Source organism: Chelonoidis abingdonii, chromosome 5 (assembly GCF_003597395.2).
Source record: "Chelonoidis abingdonii isolate Lonesome George chromosome 5, CheloAbing_2.0, whole genome shotgun sequence".
In the NCBI taxonomy this organism is placed as follows: domain Eukaryota; kingdom Metazoa; phylum Chordata; order Testudines; family Testudinidae; genus Chelonoidis; species Chelonoidis abingdonii.
In genome coordinates this window covers 4,624,101-4,639,135 of record NC_133773.1, presented here as the reverse complement: position 1 = coordinate 4,639,135, position 15,035 = coordinate 4,624,101, and the positions used below count along the sequence as shown (strand labels likewise).

The 15,035-nt window shown below is 42.2% G+C and overlaps 1 protein-coding gene across 3 annotated transcripts in view; it reads left to right on the top strand.

The window, feature by feature from the left end:
* The first annotated feature begins 2,017 nt into the window (after positions 1-2,017).
* STAP1 (signal transducing adaptor family member 1) overlaps positions 2,018-15,035 on the top strand; it is a 36,522-nt gene continuing 23,504 nt past the window's right edge. For all 3 annotated transcript variants that reach the window (XM_032789228.2, XM_032789230.2, XM_032789231.2), the window contains exons 1-2: positions 2,018-2,501; positions 10,720-10,791. In XM_032789228.2, coding sequence (XP_032645119.1) covers positions 2,379-2,501; positions 10,720-10,791 — 195 coding nt within the window. In that variant the 5' untranslated portion in view covers positions 2,018-2,378. The remainder of the gene's footprint in view (positions 2,502-10,719; positions 10,792-15,035) is intronic.

The window sequence follows — 15,035 nt, the reverse complement described above, 5'->3', positions numbered from 1 at the left end:
GGCCCACCGAGTGTTGCTAGGGTAAAAGTCTCCGACGAACGTGCACGCAGCGCGCGCACACCTACTGGAATGGATATGAGCAAGCACTCGAAGAAGAACTAGTTTTATGAAAATATAAAACAATATTGCAGATGTGCCTGGAATTTATTTGGGGTTTAGTTGGTTGCTGTTTTGTTTAGTTTTATAAAAACTAAGTAACAAGAAGTTTTTGGGAACAAACTGTAGTTCTTTCATTGTGAAAATTACCTTCCCTAGTGGAAAAAGTATCATGGATGTATTTCATCATAAATGGCACATCTCAAAAGAAAGGGAAGCTTCAAACAGGTCTAAATGTCACCTCTTAAATGGTACAACGTATCTTATAGTTTGTGTGTTCAAAAAAAAAAGATGATGAAAACTTCAAAAGAGAAACTGTCACACTGTTATAGAGCTGAGAAGGCAACTCACTGAGAACAAACAGTCACTTTAAAATACAACCAAAAAGTAATTTAAAAAAAGAGACATTTATTTAGGAATAGTTAAGAGGTTTACAAATCCTTGTTATTTAAATATCAGTGACAAAACAAGATTTCCACAGCAAGTTTTTGTTTAGAGAAACATCACACATTGATATACTTTAATATGGTAACACCCTGTTACAGAGATGTGGTGATTAAAGAGTCAGAATCTTTACACTGTATGTGACATGCTATTTCTGGTGATTTTATTAAAAAGAAGCATTCTTAAGAGTTAATAAAGGAACTGTTTCTCCAGCATCCTACGCTTTATACAGTCATTCACATCCCTGCAATGTGAGTATAATGCTACCATTCTGATATACTAGCATTTGACATCCGTTTTCCATTCAGACGAACACCCACATAAATTGCAGCACAGTGATCAGCCAGGTCTAGTATTATTTAGATAGTAATGCGTTAGCCCTCAAGGGTCTACCTCTGAGTTGAAATATAAAATCGTATGGGGTCAAAACCTTCACTAAATCATTCTGTAATCTGTCAATGTAGTAAGACTGCATCAGTTATTACATGTTGATTTCTGTTTTGAACTGATGATGGGTTTAGATTGTGCTGGCTTTCCAAGGCTGGAAGTATAGTAACTGCCCCTCTTTAGCTACTGAATGTCACAAAAATGGTGCATATCTTGCCCCATTGCTGAATTGTCCTAGTAAAGTCAAGTTCTGCCATTTTACTACAAAAATATGCCAAAAGTAGCACAACTGGAAAAAAAAATTTGCCATCTAATAAATTCTTACAAAAAGTTAATCATATGGACTTTTCCAAGAAATCATTACTTGCAGAGTAAAAATAGATGTTTTACTTTCACACAGTTCTGCAAAGTACTAGATTTTCTGTTATTCTTGCCTAGCAATTGCACAGTCTAAAAGTTGCCTTGCAAGCAGGTCACATATATTAAAGCCCTATTGGATCTGCGTGAAGGTTGCAGAGAAGCAGAAAAAGAGCTAACCCACAAGAATAAGGGGAAGAAATGTGTTCCCTTTTTATAGAGCACACTTACAAATACATTTTGCTTGTTTGTTACTTATAGAAATTTCCCAATGTCTTGCTGTCCCTGTTCTTTCTTGAGGATTTCTGGAAGGGACACAGACCTGAAGATAAATCCTGACCCTGTTGAAGTCAACAAGAGTTTTGCCATTGACTTCAAAGGGGCCAGAATTTCACCGTGGGAAAGGGAGCTCTCCCACACCTTGTCTGAACTTTTGGGGATGATGGATTTTTCACAAAGAAAGTTTTTCCCCCAAGTGTTTGTCAGAAATCTGAGTTACACATGCATCAACAACAAAAACAGCAGTTTTCACTAAAAATACCTTCTTCTCTCAATCACTCTTAGGTCAGAATTCCACCCCATCTCCAGCAAAAGCAATTGTCGGACATTCTTAATGTAAAAAGCCAAGTGGAATTTTAAAAAGCCAAAATAAACATTTCAGAAGCAAACAGGCACAATCTCTCTTTCTTTGTAGATTACCTGGAAAGATTCCACAGTCTGTGAACTGTGAGAGAGAGAGGTTTCTCTGACAGATCCCCAACTAAATCCAGTAATGATAATCCTGGTAAGAAATGGAATAATTATCATTTGTGATTGTAAACCTTGGTCTGCAGGATGGAAACATACAAATAGCGTGCTAGGAAAGTTCCCTTTAATCCATTTAATCTTGTTCCTCTTCATATTATACAGTGAGCAAGGGGTCTGTGCGGTGTGTTGTTTATTTAAAAATAACTACTGAGACTTCCTCTTTGTACCGTCACCTTGTTTTCTCAAACCGGGGTGAGCTTTCCTTTGCCAGAGGCTGAAGATAAGCAGACAAGAATACACAGAGGAAAAGAACACAGCTAGAATTCAGCAGATAGGGAGGGAGCAGGATGGCTGAGCCTGAGAAAATCCCTGAACCAGCCCCACGACGAATCTTCCAAGAGAGACAGAGGATTACTGCTCTGCCCCTGTACTTTGAAGGGTTTCTATCTATCAGACGTGCACAGCACCAGGTAAGGTGCACAATCCGAGCAGCTACATTCAATTAAACTTTTTCTGAGAAATGTGTTGTAACTCATTACAGGTGTTGAGACCTGTTCCTTAGGGCTGGTCTGCAGCACCCCAACTTGCACTGAAATAATTAAATCTGTTTTAATTCACACCTTTAGTTATTTTAGTGAAAGTCCTGTGCACCCTTTATTTCAGAATAAACGTGTCCCATTACAATTTAGTTGAAGTCATTTTTTTTTACCAATTTAAGCAAAAGCAAAATCAGAAACTCTTATTCTGAAGTAAGTATCCACACAGAGATTTGCACTGAAATAACTAAAGGTGTGAATTAAAACAGATTGAGTTATTTCAGTCAAGATTGTGTGTAAATAAAATCTGAGTATCTCTTGGCACTTTCTTCTGTGGCATCAGAGAGTAATAGTTCCCATACTTGAAACTACTTTTTTTTGCTTTCAGATTCTTATTTATATATATTCAACTAAATAGACTCTTTAACAAAATAATATAAATATTACATGTACATAATAGTCTCCATATTTATAGACATGCATTTCCTTTTCTGTAGACAATATTATAACAGGCAAAGATAGAGACAGATGTTGATTTCTGAAGCTGTAGTTTATTTTGGGTTTTCCAATGGACTCTTACTCCATTTCAGTTTTATTCTATAAATGTATATAATCAAAACAACTGCATTACGCACCATAATATTCAGCACCCTGTCATTTTTTTTTATAATCTACAGGAAAGTTGATTGGGACTGATTTCAGAGCTGCGATAATGATATGAGACGTAGATTACCTTTTAAGCCACAAGAGCAAAGTTTGGTTTGTTTATATTGTTCTGAAATATCCCATACTAGTCTTAAACCTGAAATTGTCAGTCATCTAGCATGTAAAATGAGCATAGCGTTGACTTATAGTAATTAAAAATTTATAATGCTGAAATCATTTAACTTTTATTTATGGACTACTTTGGAAACACAGTACAGTGGAATTTTTATCAGGCAGGACAATAATTTACACCCTTATACTGATCTTGTATGCATGTGTGAACATTATTAGTTAAATATTTACAGATCAGATCCTTGAACATGCTGATTGCTTTTTAGTATACATTTCTTTATTTTAGCTCTCGATAGTGATCATTATAATTAAGATTGCAAAACAGTTTCCGTTATGATCCTTTCCCCTACCCAGTTATGGCTATACAAGATTTAATATTTTCTGTGCTTGATCACTGCTCAGATATGATTTTTTCAAAAATAAGTTTGAAGGTAAACTTGTATTTCCCCATTATTATTTTTAGTAGAGTTGGGGTGGGGGAATACACTTTATGTCACAAAGAGAAAAGTAACTACTACACCTTTTTTTTTTAAACTACAATATAGCAAGAGTGATATTTTTGAACATCACTATTAATGATGTATCCCAGCATGAAAGATTGATTGAAATTTCATTATGTTCCATAACAGTACAGAAATAAACAGCAGATATTTTTCAAGTTCCCATGTGTGTGAAATCTTTTAAAAGCCACTCTATCTCCAGAGTCACTAACTCACATACTGGCAGTTCACTGCACAACGCTGAGATCATACAGGTAACTGATAATTTTTCAGCACTGCAATATGATTTTCTTGGGCATCAGAAGAGGCCATGGAAACTTGTAGTGAGACTATTCATATCAGGAATGGGAGTGGTCTGTTACAGAACTGCATTTCCTTATGAAATTTTAATAATGGGAGGGGTTGCTATCAAGGTTAGATCAAAAGTGTCCAGGAGCAGGGGTATAACAATAGATATTACCAAAAGTTTGGCTTTTGCAGACGTTTACATTCCATCTGTATTCCTCGTCCCCTTTTTATGGTCTTAACTGAGACCTCAGCCCTGCCAAGAGATTCATGTAGGTGGATCCTTATGCCCATGCGGATTCCTTTTCGGGAGCAGGGCTTTCGACCATGCATTCTCTAAGGCATGGAGTCTGCCTGTATCTGTATTTTAAAGCACCATGCACATTTATGGTGCCATATAAATTAATAAGAATGACTGAGTATGCTAAGATAGTCAAAAGATTTGAAGGCAGCTTCAGTACATAGATGGGATGGAATAAAGATACTTCTGCCCATCTCTCCCCTCCATAATTGTTTTGCCTGCCACCAGAAAAGATCAGTTTCTCTAGAATGTTTTTTCAGCAGGGTTTTAAAACTCTAGCAGGTCTCCCCAAGCTCGCCTAGGGGTGTGTGTTGTTGATAAACATAGTGAGGATTGCTGGTGGTATGTGAAACGGAATATGTGTAGCAGTGAAGGGGATCAAACAAAAAATAAACTGAGCCACTGACAAAATGTGTACTGAGGTGATTACAGATGGTCCTAGACCAATGCAAAACCCCCCATTGCTACACCAAGAGATCAGCATTACATTTAAGAGGCAATACCTCCAAAACCGTCATGGCTAGAACTATTCTAAATAGTGTCAGCTGTTGCAGTCCAGGGGACATGGCATTGCTCAGCTTCTCAGAAAATCAGGTCACTTACTTAGGCCTAAATGGGAGTTTAGGAACCTAACGTTTAGACTTTCATTTTTGAAAATCTTGACGTTTCAGGACCAATACATGACTGAAGCTCTCATCTTGGACCAGCGATTGTAAAAATAAAAACTTCAATCTGAGATACGACTATCATTAACATTGTTATGCTTGTATACAGAGCATACTATAAAATAATTTAATGGAATGTTTATGTAGGACCTTTCATCCTGAAATAGCCTCCAAAACGTCACATACTGAAAGACAGCCAGCTGTAGGGAGAGAAGATGATGACCCACTGGCACACAGTATGCACTGTAACAGACTGAGAGGGGAAAATATTGGCTAGGAAGACCAAGACAGTACACCTCTCTTCCAAACTTTCACATGCAATCTTTTATGATCAAGCAGAGCACCAGGAACTCTGTGTTTGAGGTATCAGTTCAAATGTGTATGTGCTATTAATAAAAAGTAGAGCCGGAACCAAGCTGTGAAGTTTGCAGTTGGATCTGGAGTCAAATTTCCCTAAAGACAGGATGTGGCTTGGATCTGTGGTTCTTGGTCAGGATCTGTTTATAATAAACAAATTAGATACTGCACATTCATTACTTGCCCTTCAAAGTCTATTTGAATGTGATAAATAGAACCACATGAGCAGACCTCTGTGCCCATGTGGATTCCCCATTGACTTCTGTAGGGCTCTGCACAACCAAAAAGTCAACTTGCACAGTTTTTTTTGCAGAATTGGGTCCTTAAAGGCAATCTTGCCTGTCTCCCTTGCTCTCCTTTCTTTCAGTTCCAAATAAATGCCAGTGTTGATGTCACTGGCAGAGCCATGAAAATCAGTTAGGGAAACAAGGATCTCCCATCTGCGCTACAGTTTACATGCACGTCTAAGGAATGACTTCTGTTGACACTGGAATGCTAGCTGGCATGGACAGAACTTATCTTTAAAAAGTAGCTTTGGCAAAATTATGTTTTTTTAAAATACCTATTTAAAAAATGATGCACCAGCCATCGGAATTATTTAAATTAAAATTTGTTCAAGAAAAATTTCATAACATGGAGGAAACTGCAGTGTAGATGGAGCCAGAGAGCACACAGGAGTTACATGCTACTAAGGATGGACACGGTTGAAAGACAAAAATAGCACAGTGATTCACATGCATAGGAATAGGTCGCACAGTAAACTGAAACACCAAGAAACCACAAGTAAACTACTAATCTTGCTATGCAAATAGTTAGTAGCAATCAGACTTATTCTAAAACATTTCTTCATTTTATCTAGCATGATGGAAATAGCCATGTTTAGTAGCACTTTCCCACCGGTAGTTTTAATATTAATAAATGTGCATTTATATAATGCCTCTGCTCTTAATCCCCAAGCATTTTACAAATAGGAATCGCTTCACCCACTTCTAAAATGCAATAACGCCATGAGTAGAACATGGCCATTATCACTCGGGCCACAGCATTATCACACAACAAATCGGAAAAGGGAAAACTAACATTACATGCAATTGAAGTGGCAGTTCTGGACAGCCAGTTACAGAGCAGGTGCTATGCAGAGAAGGCAGCACAGGTTCACAATTTTATTAATTTTAGTTGGAATAAAGGTGACCAAGTCTGTGCACCTTATTTATAGGCAGTGATGAGGTTGTTTACCCGTGACCCAAAGACATTCCTGAACGTATAGAGCTTGTAAAGTGACTAGTTTTGCTCATTCTTATTAGGGTGAAATTCATGCCTGTGCAGAGAGTCTGTATAAAGACTATGCACTACTTAAGCCTTCAAAACAGGGGGTTATGAGAGATTAAAGTGGTGCATAGCCCTTGTGTCAGCTCGCTCTGTGTGTGTGTGTGGAGTGGGGGGATTCACCGACTTCAGTGGAGCTACAGTGTCATGTGAAGAATCAGGCCCCTCTTCTTTTACATGTTATCCAAAATGGGGAGCCTGACAACTATAGCTGTATGAAAGGATCAAGTCTCCCGAGTACTCATTTTCAAAAGTAAATATTCTTCTCGTAAAATATTGCCAGTTTTCTTGGTTCAAATTGTAACTTTGCCACAAGGTCATTGTATGAGGCAGCACCAAATTGGGCTGCCTCTCGTGCTATGAGAAGCAGATAAAGATTCGCAGTCTGCTTTGCAACGGGGCTGGAGAGAAACATGTATCAGCTCCGTGTATCAGCTCCATGCTTGGTGCAGTGTATATCCCTCAGTTTATCAGTTCAGAGATTACAAGAATTCTGTGGGGAGAAGCACACTAATCCACAAGTTGTTCTGAAGAGCTACTGAAAAGAATTATTATGAGACTGAAGTTTATGGGGGAGAGGTCACCAGGTAGAGGTTTGTGGTGAGGGAGGGACCATCCTGCATGCCTTAGTTTGTCAGACCTAGCAGACTTGCAGTTTTTACCCTGGTGTGAGAAACTCACTTTTTTGCCAAAAAAGTACATCCGTTTTACAGTTTTACTGTCTTCATTCACTAATCCATAATTAAGGCCCTTCTTCTTTCTCTTTTTAAACCAAATTTTACCAAAAAATCCCCAGGTTTTACAAGAGGTTTTACTGATTTTCACCTGAATTTTGGTTATTTTTTAAAAAAATCCAATCCATGACATTAGACTAATTTATTATTAACCTAAACACCTCCAGCTACATGTAAATGTGAGGTTGTCTGTTAAAGTAAGGCAAGGTATTGGAAGGGACACATGCCTGCATGGGCATATGTATACATACTGTTAATGTAGAGTTCATGAAATACACCGCTGCCTGAAACTGCTTTTACATTCAATACTCTTCCTTTTCTCTTTGTTGCTTTTTTCTGTCCTCCTGTCTCTCAATATTAACCACCCTTGTATTTACCCAGAAAACTATTGTTAAATTTATGCACTGATTTTCACTTGTTTTTTAATTTTTGTATTGAACACCAATAAATAGTTGGGCAATTTTAAACAAATAAAATCCCAAAATAAAAGTCTTTGCCCATAATATATGCTTTTCATGCATCCTCAGACAAGAGAGCAGAGTATTTAATTGCAAGTCTCTTACAGCCTTTCCCATCACTAACTAGCATGTTCATTACAGGGAAGATTTATAACAATGAGGCTATGGCTGGTTGCAGATCGATAGTCTTTCGTCATTGAAAGGGGAAGTAGATAAAGAGTCACTGGGAGTGTAACAATCTAGCTTTCGGTTAGAGGGAGATATTGGTGAACAAATAAACCAGTACAGTTAATATTAATCTTTATGGGACTAGATTGTTCAGGGGAACAATGACAGGATGTGGAGGCTTTCATCTCTGAATTTGTTTGCCTTCCACTAGTTTCCATTTGGCCCAGGTTAGCAGAGACATTATCTGATGACTGTTTTATAGCCTGTATAACACATCTCCCACTGAAATCAATGATAGAATCCTAGAAATGTAGATCAAGTCCAGCCCCTTGTGCTGTGGCAGGGCCAAGTAAACCTAGATTGTCCCTGACAGGTGTTTATCCAACTTGTTCTTAAAAACCTCTATTGATGGGGATTCCACATGATTGCTAGTGGGTAATAAGCACTTTTGAAAAAAATATCAGACCCCACTTAGTTAGGTACTAGTGTGGCACCCTGACACCCCAATATTCACCACTGTCATGTAATTGGGATGTGTTTTGTACAAAGTGTGTCTTGTGAGGTATTCTAAAAGGCTTGATCTGCTAGACATTAATATCTCATTGGATTGTATGTGCTATCGTTGTATATGAAGTTTGGCTACGTATGTGTTACTGAAACGTGTAGTGAAGTTGAAAACACTCACAAGCAGCCTGCCAGGTACGACAGTAAACAGGCCAAACAGTGTTAATGGCTCATTGAGGACATGCACACAAGCACAAGGATTACTCCAGGAACTGTGTACAACAGAAATGTCTCAGAGGTAGCACTACACAGTGGGAACTGTTTGACCCAGGTCACAGCAAAAGAGCTTTCCAGTGAGTAAGAAGAAGGTATAAAAGGGAGACAATGATATCGTGGGGGGTCCTTACTCTCCCTACAACAACACACCTGGTCACACCTGAGGGGCAAGGACTGAACTGTGGGAAGTGATTGTCCCAGGCTAAAGGGGTCTTTAGCCTGTATATGAAAACCTGAGAAAGCCAAAGCAGGTTGTGCCTTCAGAATCTGCCAGCCTCTTTATCACTCAGGGTAAGAATTTGCTAATTTATATCCTACCTATCTAGTGTGTTACGCTCAGTTTGCTATTTTTGTTTATTTACTAAGGTAATCTGCTTTGATGTGTTGGCTATCCTTTACAATCACTTAAAATACACCTCTTGTACTTAATGAACTTGTTTTTGTTTTAAACCCAGTTTGTGTAATTCATAACGTGGGAAGCGGGGGCAAAAAGCTGTGCATCTGTCTCTGCACATTGAAGGAGAAGGCAAATTTCCGTTAGCTTATGCTGTACAGTTCTCTGTGCAAGACAGTACAATTTTGGGTTTACTCTCCAGAGGGGGGAGTGCCCTTGAGTGCTGAGCAGCTCCTTAGCTGAAAGCTTTCCCATGCAGTACTGATTTCAGTGTCTGTGCCTTTCTGCAACTGGGTGTGTCCCTACCTGTGTGTGTGCTAGAGGAGGCATAAGGGCCTGGCTTAGCAGGACAGGGTCAGGTAGCCCAGGCTGGTGGAACAGGTGGACTACCTTAGGTGACACTGCATCAGAGTGGGGGTAACCCGTCACACCTAGAAATGGACTTAGTAGCCTGCCTAACTTTACACACACCCCTTTTTTTTTTAAAATCTTGGCCCTTTCATGTCTACAGAAGTTGTCTAAACAGATATTCACTACCTAAAGCAGTAATCATACATTCCCAGTCAATAGAGGAAGACGTAAGGAGTCCAGGTTTTTAGTAGAAATCATGGAATAAATACAGAGGTCTATAAAGAAAGTGTATCTGTGATGAACAATAAGTGACTGATTTTGTGCTGATCCCTAACTGCTTTAAATAATTAAAACAAACTGACTTGATGACAGGGGTGAGAGGAAAGTCTGCATTTTATCTAGTTTTCTGTTTGCCCTAGATGACCCAAATCCTGTTTCCCACCCTAGTTCACAGTCAGTATAGTCTGAATTAATACAATCCCAGCTCTCCTTTTCATCCGTTTTCAGTACAGAGTCTGCTTTTTATGCAATTTAAGGAGAGCAATGTAAAAAATAAAATCTATTAAACAGTCCTCTTCCCCAGGCTGGAGCTCACATTTTAAATGAGGGGCAAAAATGTCAAAAAAATATATAAACTACCTGGTCATCAGTACTGAGAAATTGTCCACGCTATTGATAATCCATACTGATACCAATACTTGGTCAGTTACCGTAACCAAGATATTGAATGTGGATCACTACGATGCTGTTCTAGTTTTAAACTTGAATAACTCCAGTGAAGCCAATAGAGTTACACTGGCATAAACTGGAGTAACACAAGAATGAATCAGCCCCGAAGTCTATGTATCGGAACTCGTGACCTGGAATGAAATAATTTTACAAATTATTTCATTTACTGGAAGTTATAAGCAGAAGGTTTTTGACCTTTACCAAACTATAAAGCACTGAAATAAACTGACCTGGGTTATGGTAATTTGCTTATCCATATTTCATTCACTTTTCTTTGAGGGCTAAAAAGATTTTCCAAGTAAACTGACACTTGCTCTTTTCCAACAGGATTTTGAACAGTACTGGACAGAACTCAGAGGAACTACACTTTTCTTTTATAGTAATAAGAAAACCCCAACTGTGAGTAGTACAACATGCTTGTGTGTATGTATATATGATTATTTGTCATAGCCATTTTCACCAAGTGCGTATATACTCATTTACTGCAAGTGCCTCTCCCATCCCTGTTCTCACATCTTTGAAACCATGGAGCATGTATCAAGCACTGCAATAGAGAGCCTGTTAGAAAATAATAATAATAATATGTGTGTCTGTTCCTAGCAAGGTTCTTAGTCATTCAGGCTATTCTGTGTATTCACTTTTGACATGAGAATTAATTGAAACCACCCCATTTACTATACAGGGTCATTCAAGAACATGTTGCATATGGCACTTATGAGAGCAGGGGGGTTGTCCAGTCCTTGACTAAGACTTTCCCTCCCTCATGTTTACTTCAGAAGCAGCTGCTGTATGTATTTTAACTGTTTGGAGATCTGTCAGGGTGAAAGGTGCAGTATAGTTATAATATGCACATCCTCTGTATCTTGCATATCGGTACTTAAACCAGTCTGTCCAATAAACTGCTCCAACACAGCTTCTGCCTTTCCAGCCAAAATCTGCACCTCAGAAATGAGGGCCAATATAAAGCAAAAGTTCTTTCATATCCCACATAGACATAGTCTGTCTTATTTGAACTATGGTTGAAACTCTGCTCGCAACAACCACGTGTTGTTTATGTATAGCTTCTTAGAGCAGAGTGGGCAGGGATTTTTTTCTGAGACCCATTTTATAGATAAGGGATCCAGTTCTTCCTCTTCGAGTGATTGTTCACATCCATTACACATTATGTGTGCGCTCGCCATGTGCACGGACGTCAGAAACTTTTTCCCTTAGAGGCTTCTGTCGGGGGGGGGGGGGGGGGGGAAGAGATAGAGGCCTATTCGTTGAACCACGCCAGATACTGGGGGGGGGGGGGGGCAGGGGAGCCCCACCAGAATGGCGCCTCATGCTGGTGCATATGTACTCCTGCTGACCCGACCCCCCCTTCAGTTCCTTCTTACCATCTCTGACGGCAACTTGTGAGTGTCTCTTGGCATAGTTATCAGCAGTTAACAGTTATCAGTAGTTAGCACTTCTTAACAATAGATAGTTAAGATTTCTTTGCTTCGATGTTGGAAGTTATCTCTAGCGCCAGCCCTGGGCTGCAGGGCATGCCACAGGCCCAAAGCTTTAAGACTTGCACCACATACTGCAAGCCTATGCCGATTAGTGACCCCCATGACTCGTGTCTCCGTTGCCTGGAGGAATCACATCAGACTGAACGCTGCAAGATCTGTAAGGCTTTTAAGCCAAGGACTAAGGGTATGTCCACACTACCCACCAGATCGGCGGGTAGCACTCAATCTATCAGGGATCGATTTATCGCGTGTCGTCTAGACACGATAAATCGATCCCTGAATGCTCTGCCATCGACTCCGGAACTCCACCAGAGCGAGAGGTGGAAGCGGAATCAACGGGGGAGCCGCAGCCATCGATCCTGCACCTTGAAGACGGGAGGTAAGTCCATCTAAGATACATCGACTTCAGCTACTCTATTCTCATAGCTGAAATTGCGTATCTGAGGGCTGGTCTACACTAGGGGAGGGGATCGATCTAAGATACGCAACTTCAGCTACGTGAATAGCGTAGCTGAAGTCGAAGTATCTTAGATCGAGTTACCTACCATCCTCATGGCACGGGATCGATGTCCGTGGCTCCCTCTGTCGACTCTGCTACTGCCGCTCGCTCTGGTGGAGTTCCGGAGTCGACAGGAGCACATTCGGGGAATTGATATATCGCATCTAGATAAGACGCGATATATCGATCCCCGAGAAATCAATTGCTACCTGCCGATACGGCCGGTAGTGAAGACGTACCCTTACATTGATCCCCTCCCCTCCTACTCCAGTGTAGACCAGGCCTAAAAAAGAAAGAAACTTTCACCTCAAGCAGCTACTCAAGGAGGCCGCGCTGCAACCTTCAGCCTTGGGCCATCTGGCCTTGGCACCAGTGTCCTCAATGTGGAGTTCCCCGGCATCAGTTCATGATCTGGCACCGGTGGGGCACTGCAAGCATGCCGCACCGAGGCAACAAGAAAAACCCCGGCATCATTCGACCTCACCGGCACAGTTGAAGGGTCAGTCTACAAGCCCAGAGCGCTCCCCACATAGGAAGCTGGCACCGCCCAAGCAAACAAACACTCAAAAGGGAAGCGCTGCCCCAGGTCATGTTCCAGCTCCGGTGGCTCCAGCGCTGTTGAGCCCCAGGCTAAGCACCTTGAGCGCGGAGGAAGGGCTGGAGGAGCTCCTAGAACAGCCATCCACACCAGACACGTTTGAGGCAGCAAAGGACCTCATCCAGTTGTTGGCAGCAAGCCCCCTCCCTGCCAAAGAGAAGCCTCCAGCACCGTCTTCAAGAGGCAAGCCAGCAATGGTGCACCAATCGAGGTCACCATCCTGGCACTGGTCCTGGCATCGGGCCTGATCAAGCTTGGCCTCTGCTGATTCCCAGTTGCCCCTGACCCACTGGGAATTGAGGGGACCTTTTGGACACCATGGGCCTATCACCAACAGCAGGGGCTGTCCCCCAGATCCTCAAGATCTGGCTATTCAGTGCATCGTTCTTGGTTGCACACAAGCCCCCGTCCACACCCAAGAAGGCCACGGTATCCAGGCCACCAGACGCTTCTCTGGAACACAGGAGAGTGGAAGCGGCACTGAGCCCGGCGCCGTCCCGGAGGCAATCTGTCAGGCAGGAACCGGAGGAGCCCTCAGCATGCGAGGAAGGACACGAAGGGCTGGAAGACGAAATGCAGAAGGCCCTCAGCTCTTCGGCATCCCCAGATGAAGCCGGGGTGGGCACTGCAGTGTTGGGGCCTCCTCCAATTGACCACAGACCGCACCAGGAGCTGCTCTGCAGGGTAGCCCAGAACTTGGGCCTACAGGCGGAGGAAGCAGTACAGCAGGAGGATCTTATGGTGGACATCTTAAGCCCCGAGGGGCCCTCCAGAATTGCATTCCCACTCATAAAGACAATCCGGTCCAACTACAAGATGGTCTGGCAAACCCCGGCCTCTAGCACGCCAACAACAAAAGGCGTAGAGCAGAAGTACTTTGCCCCTACCAAGGGATATGACTTCCTCTTTTGTCACCCAGCCCCCTGTTCACTGGTCATCTCAGCGGTCAATGAACGGGAACGACATGATCAGTAAGCCCCAGCGCCTAAGGCCAAAGAGGCTAAACATATAGACCTATTTGGCAGGAAGGTCTATTCTTCTGGGGCCTCCAGCTGAGGATCGCGAACCAGCAGGTGATCCTGAACAGACCCAATTTTAACTCAGTCTGAGTTTGCGGCCCTCGTGGGTAAAGGAAAGATGGTAGCCACGACCTCTCTGCAGGCCTCTCTCAACTCAGCGGATGCAGCAGCCGGAACAATCACCTCAGGAGTGGTGATGAGGTGCTCGGTGTGGCTGAAGGCTTCAGGCCTTCTGCCAGAGGTCCAGAATACCCTTCAGGACATCCCCTTCGAAGGGTCTGGTCTCTTTTCGGACCAAACGGATGCCAGACTGCATAGCCTCAAAGACTCCTGGGCAACCCTCAAGTCGTTGGGAGTGCACACCCCGGTGCTGCAGAGGAAACCTTTCAAGCCCGAGTTGCCTCAGCAAAGACAATACCAGCCCTGCCCTAGGCAAGAGCTGTATCATAGGAGAGGCAGAGACAACAGGTGGAGGCGGAACAACACGCCTAGCCAAGGTCAGGGTCAGGACAAGCCACAACCTGGCAACAAGCAAGGGTTTTGAAGGTGCACTCGAAGACAGCATACCAAGCCAGTTACCGGATCTTTTCCTATGTTTCCTGAACCACTTGTCCCTCTTCTACCATGCATGGTCCCGTATAACATCAGATCGTTGAGTCTTACGCATGGTACAAGTGGGATACACGTTTCAGTTCTCCTCCTTCCCTCCCTCCCATCCCCCTTCCCCATCCCTTTTCAGGGATCCCTCTCATGAACAACTCCTTATCTAGGAGGTACAGATGCTCCTTGAGGCGGGGGCAGTGGAAGACGTCCCTCGGGATCTAAGGGGCAAAGGGTTTTACTCCCATTATTTTCTTATTCCCAAAGCAAAGGGGGTCTTAGACCCATTTTAGACCTGCGTGGACTTTACAAATTCTTAGTCAAGGTCCACTTCCACATGGTCTCCCTAGGCACTGTTATTCCATCCCTGGATCCAGGGGATTGGTACACTGCACTCAACATGAAAGATGCGTACTTTCACGTCGCTATTC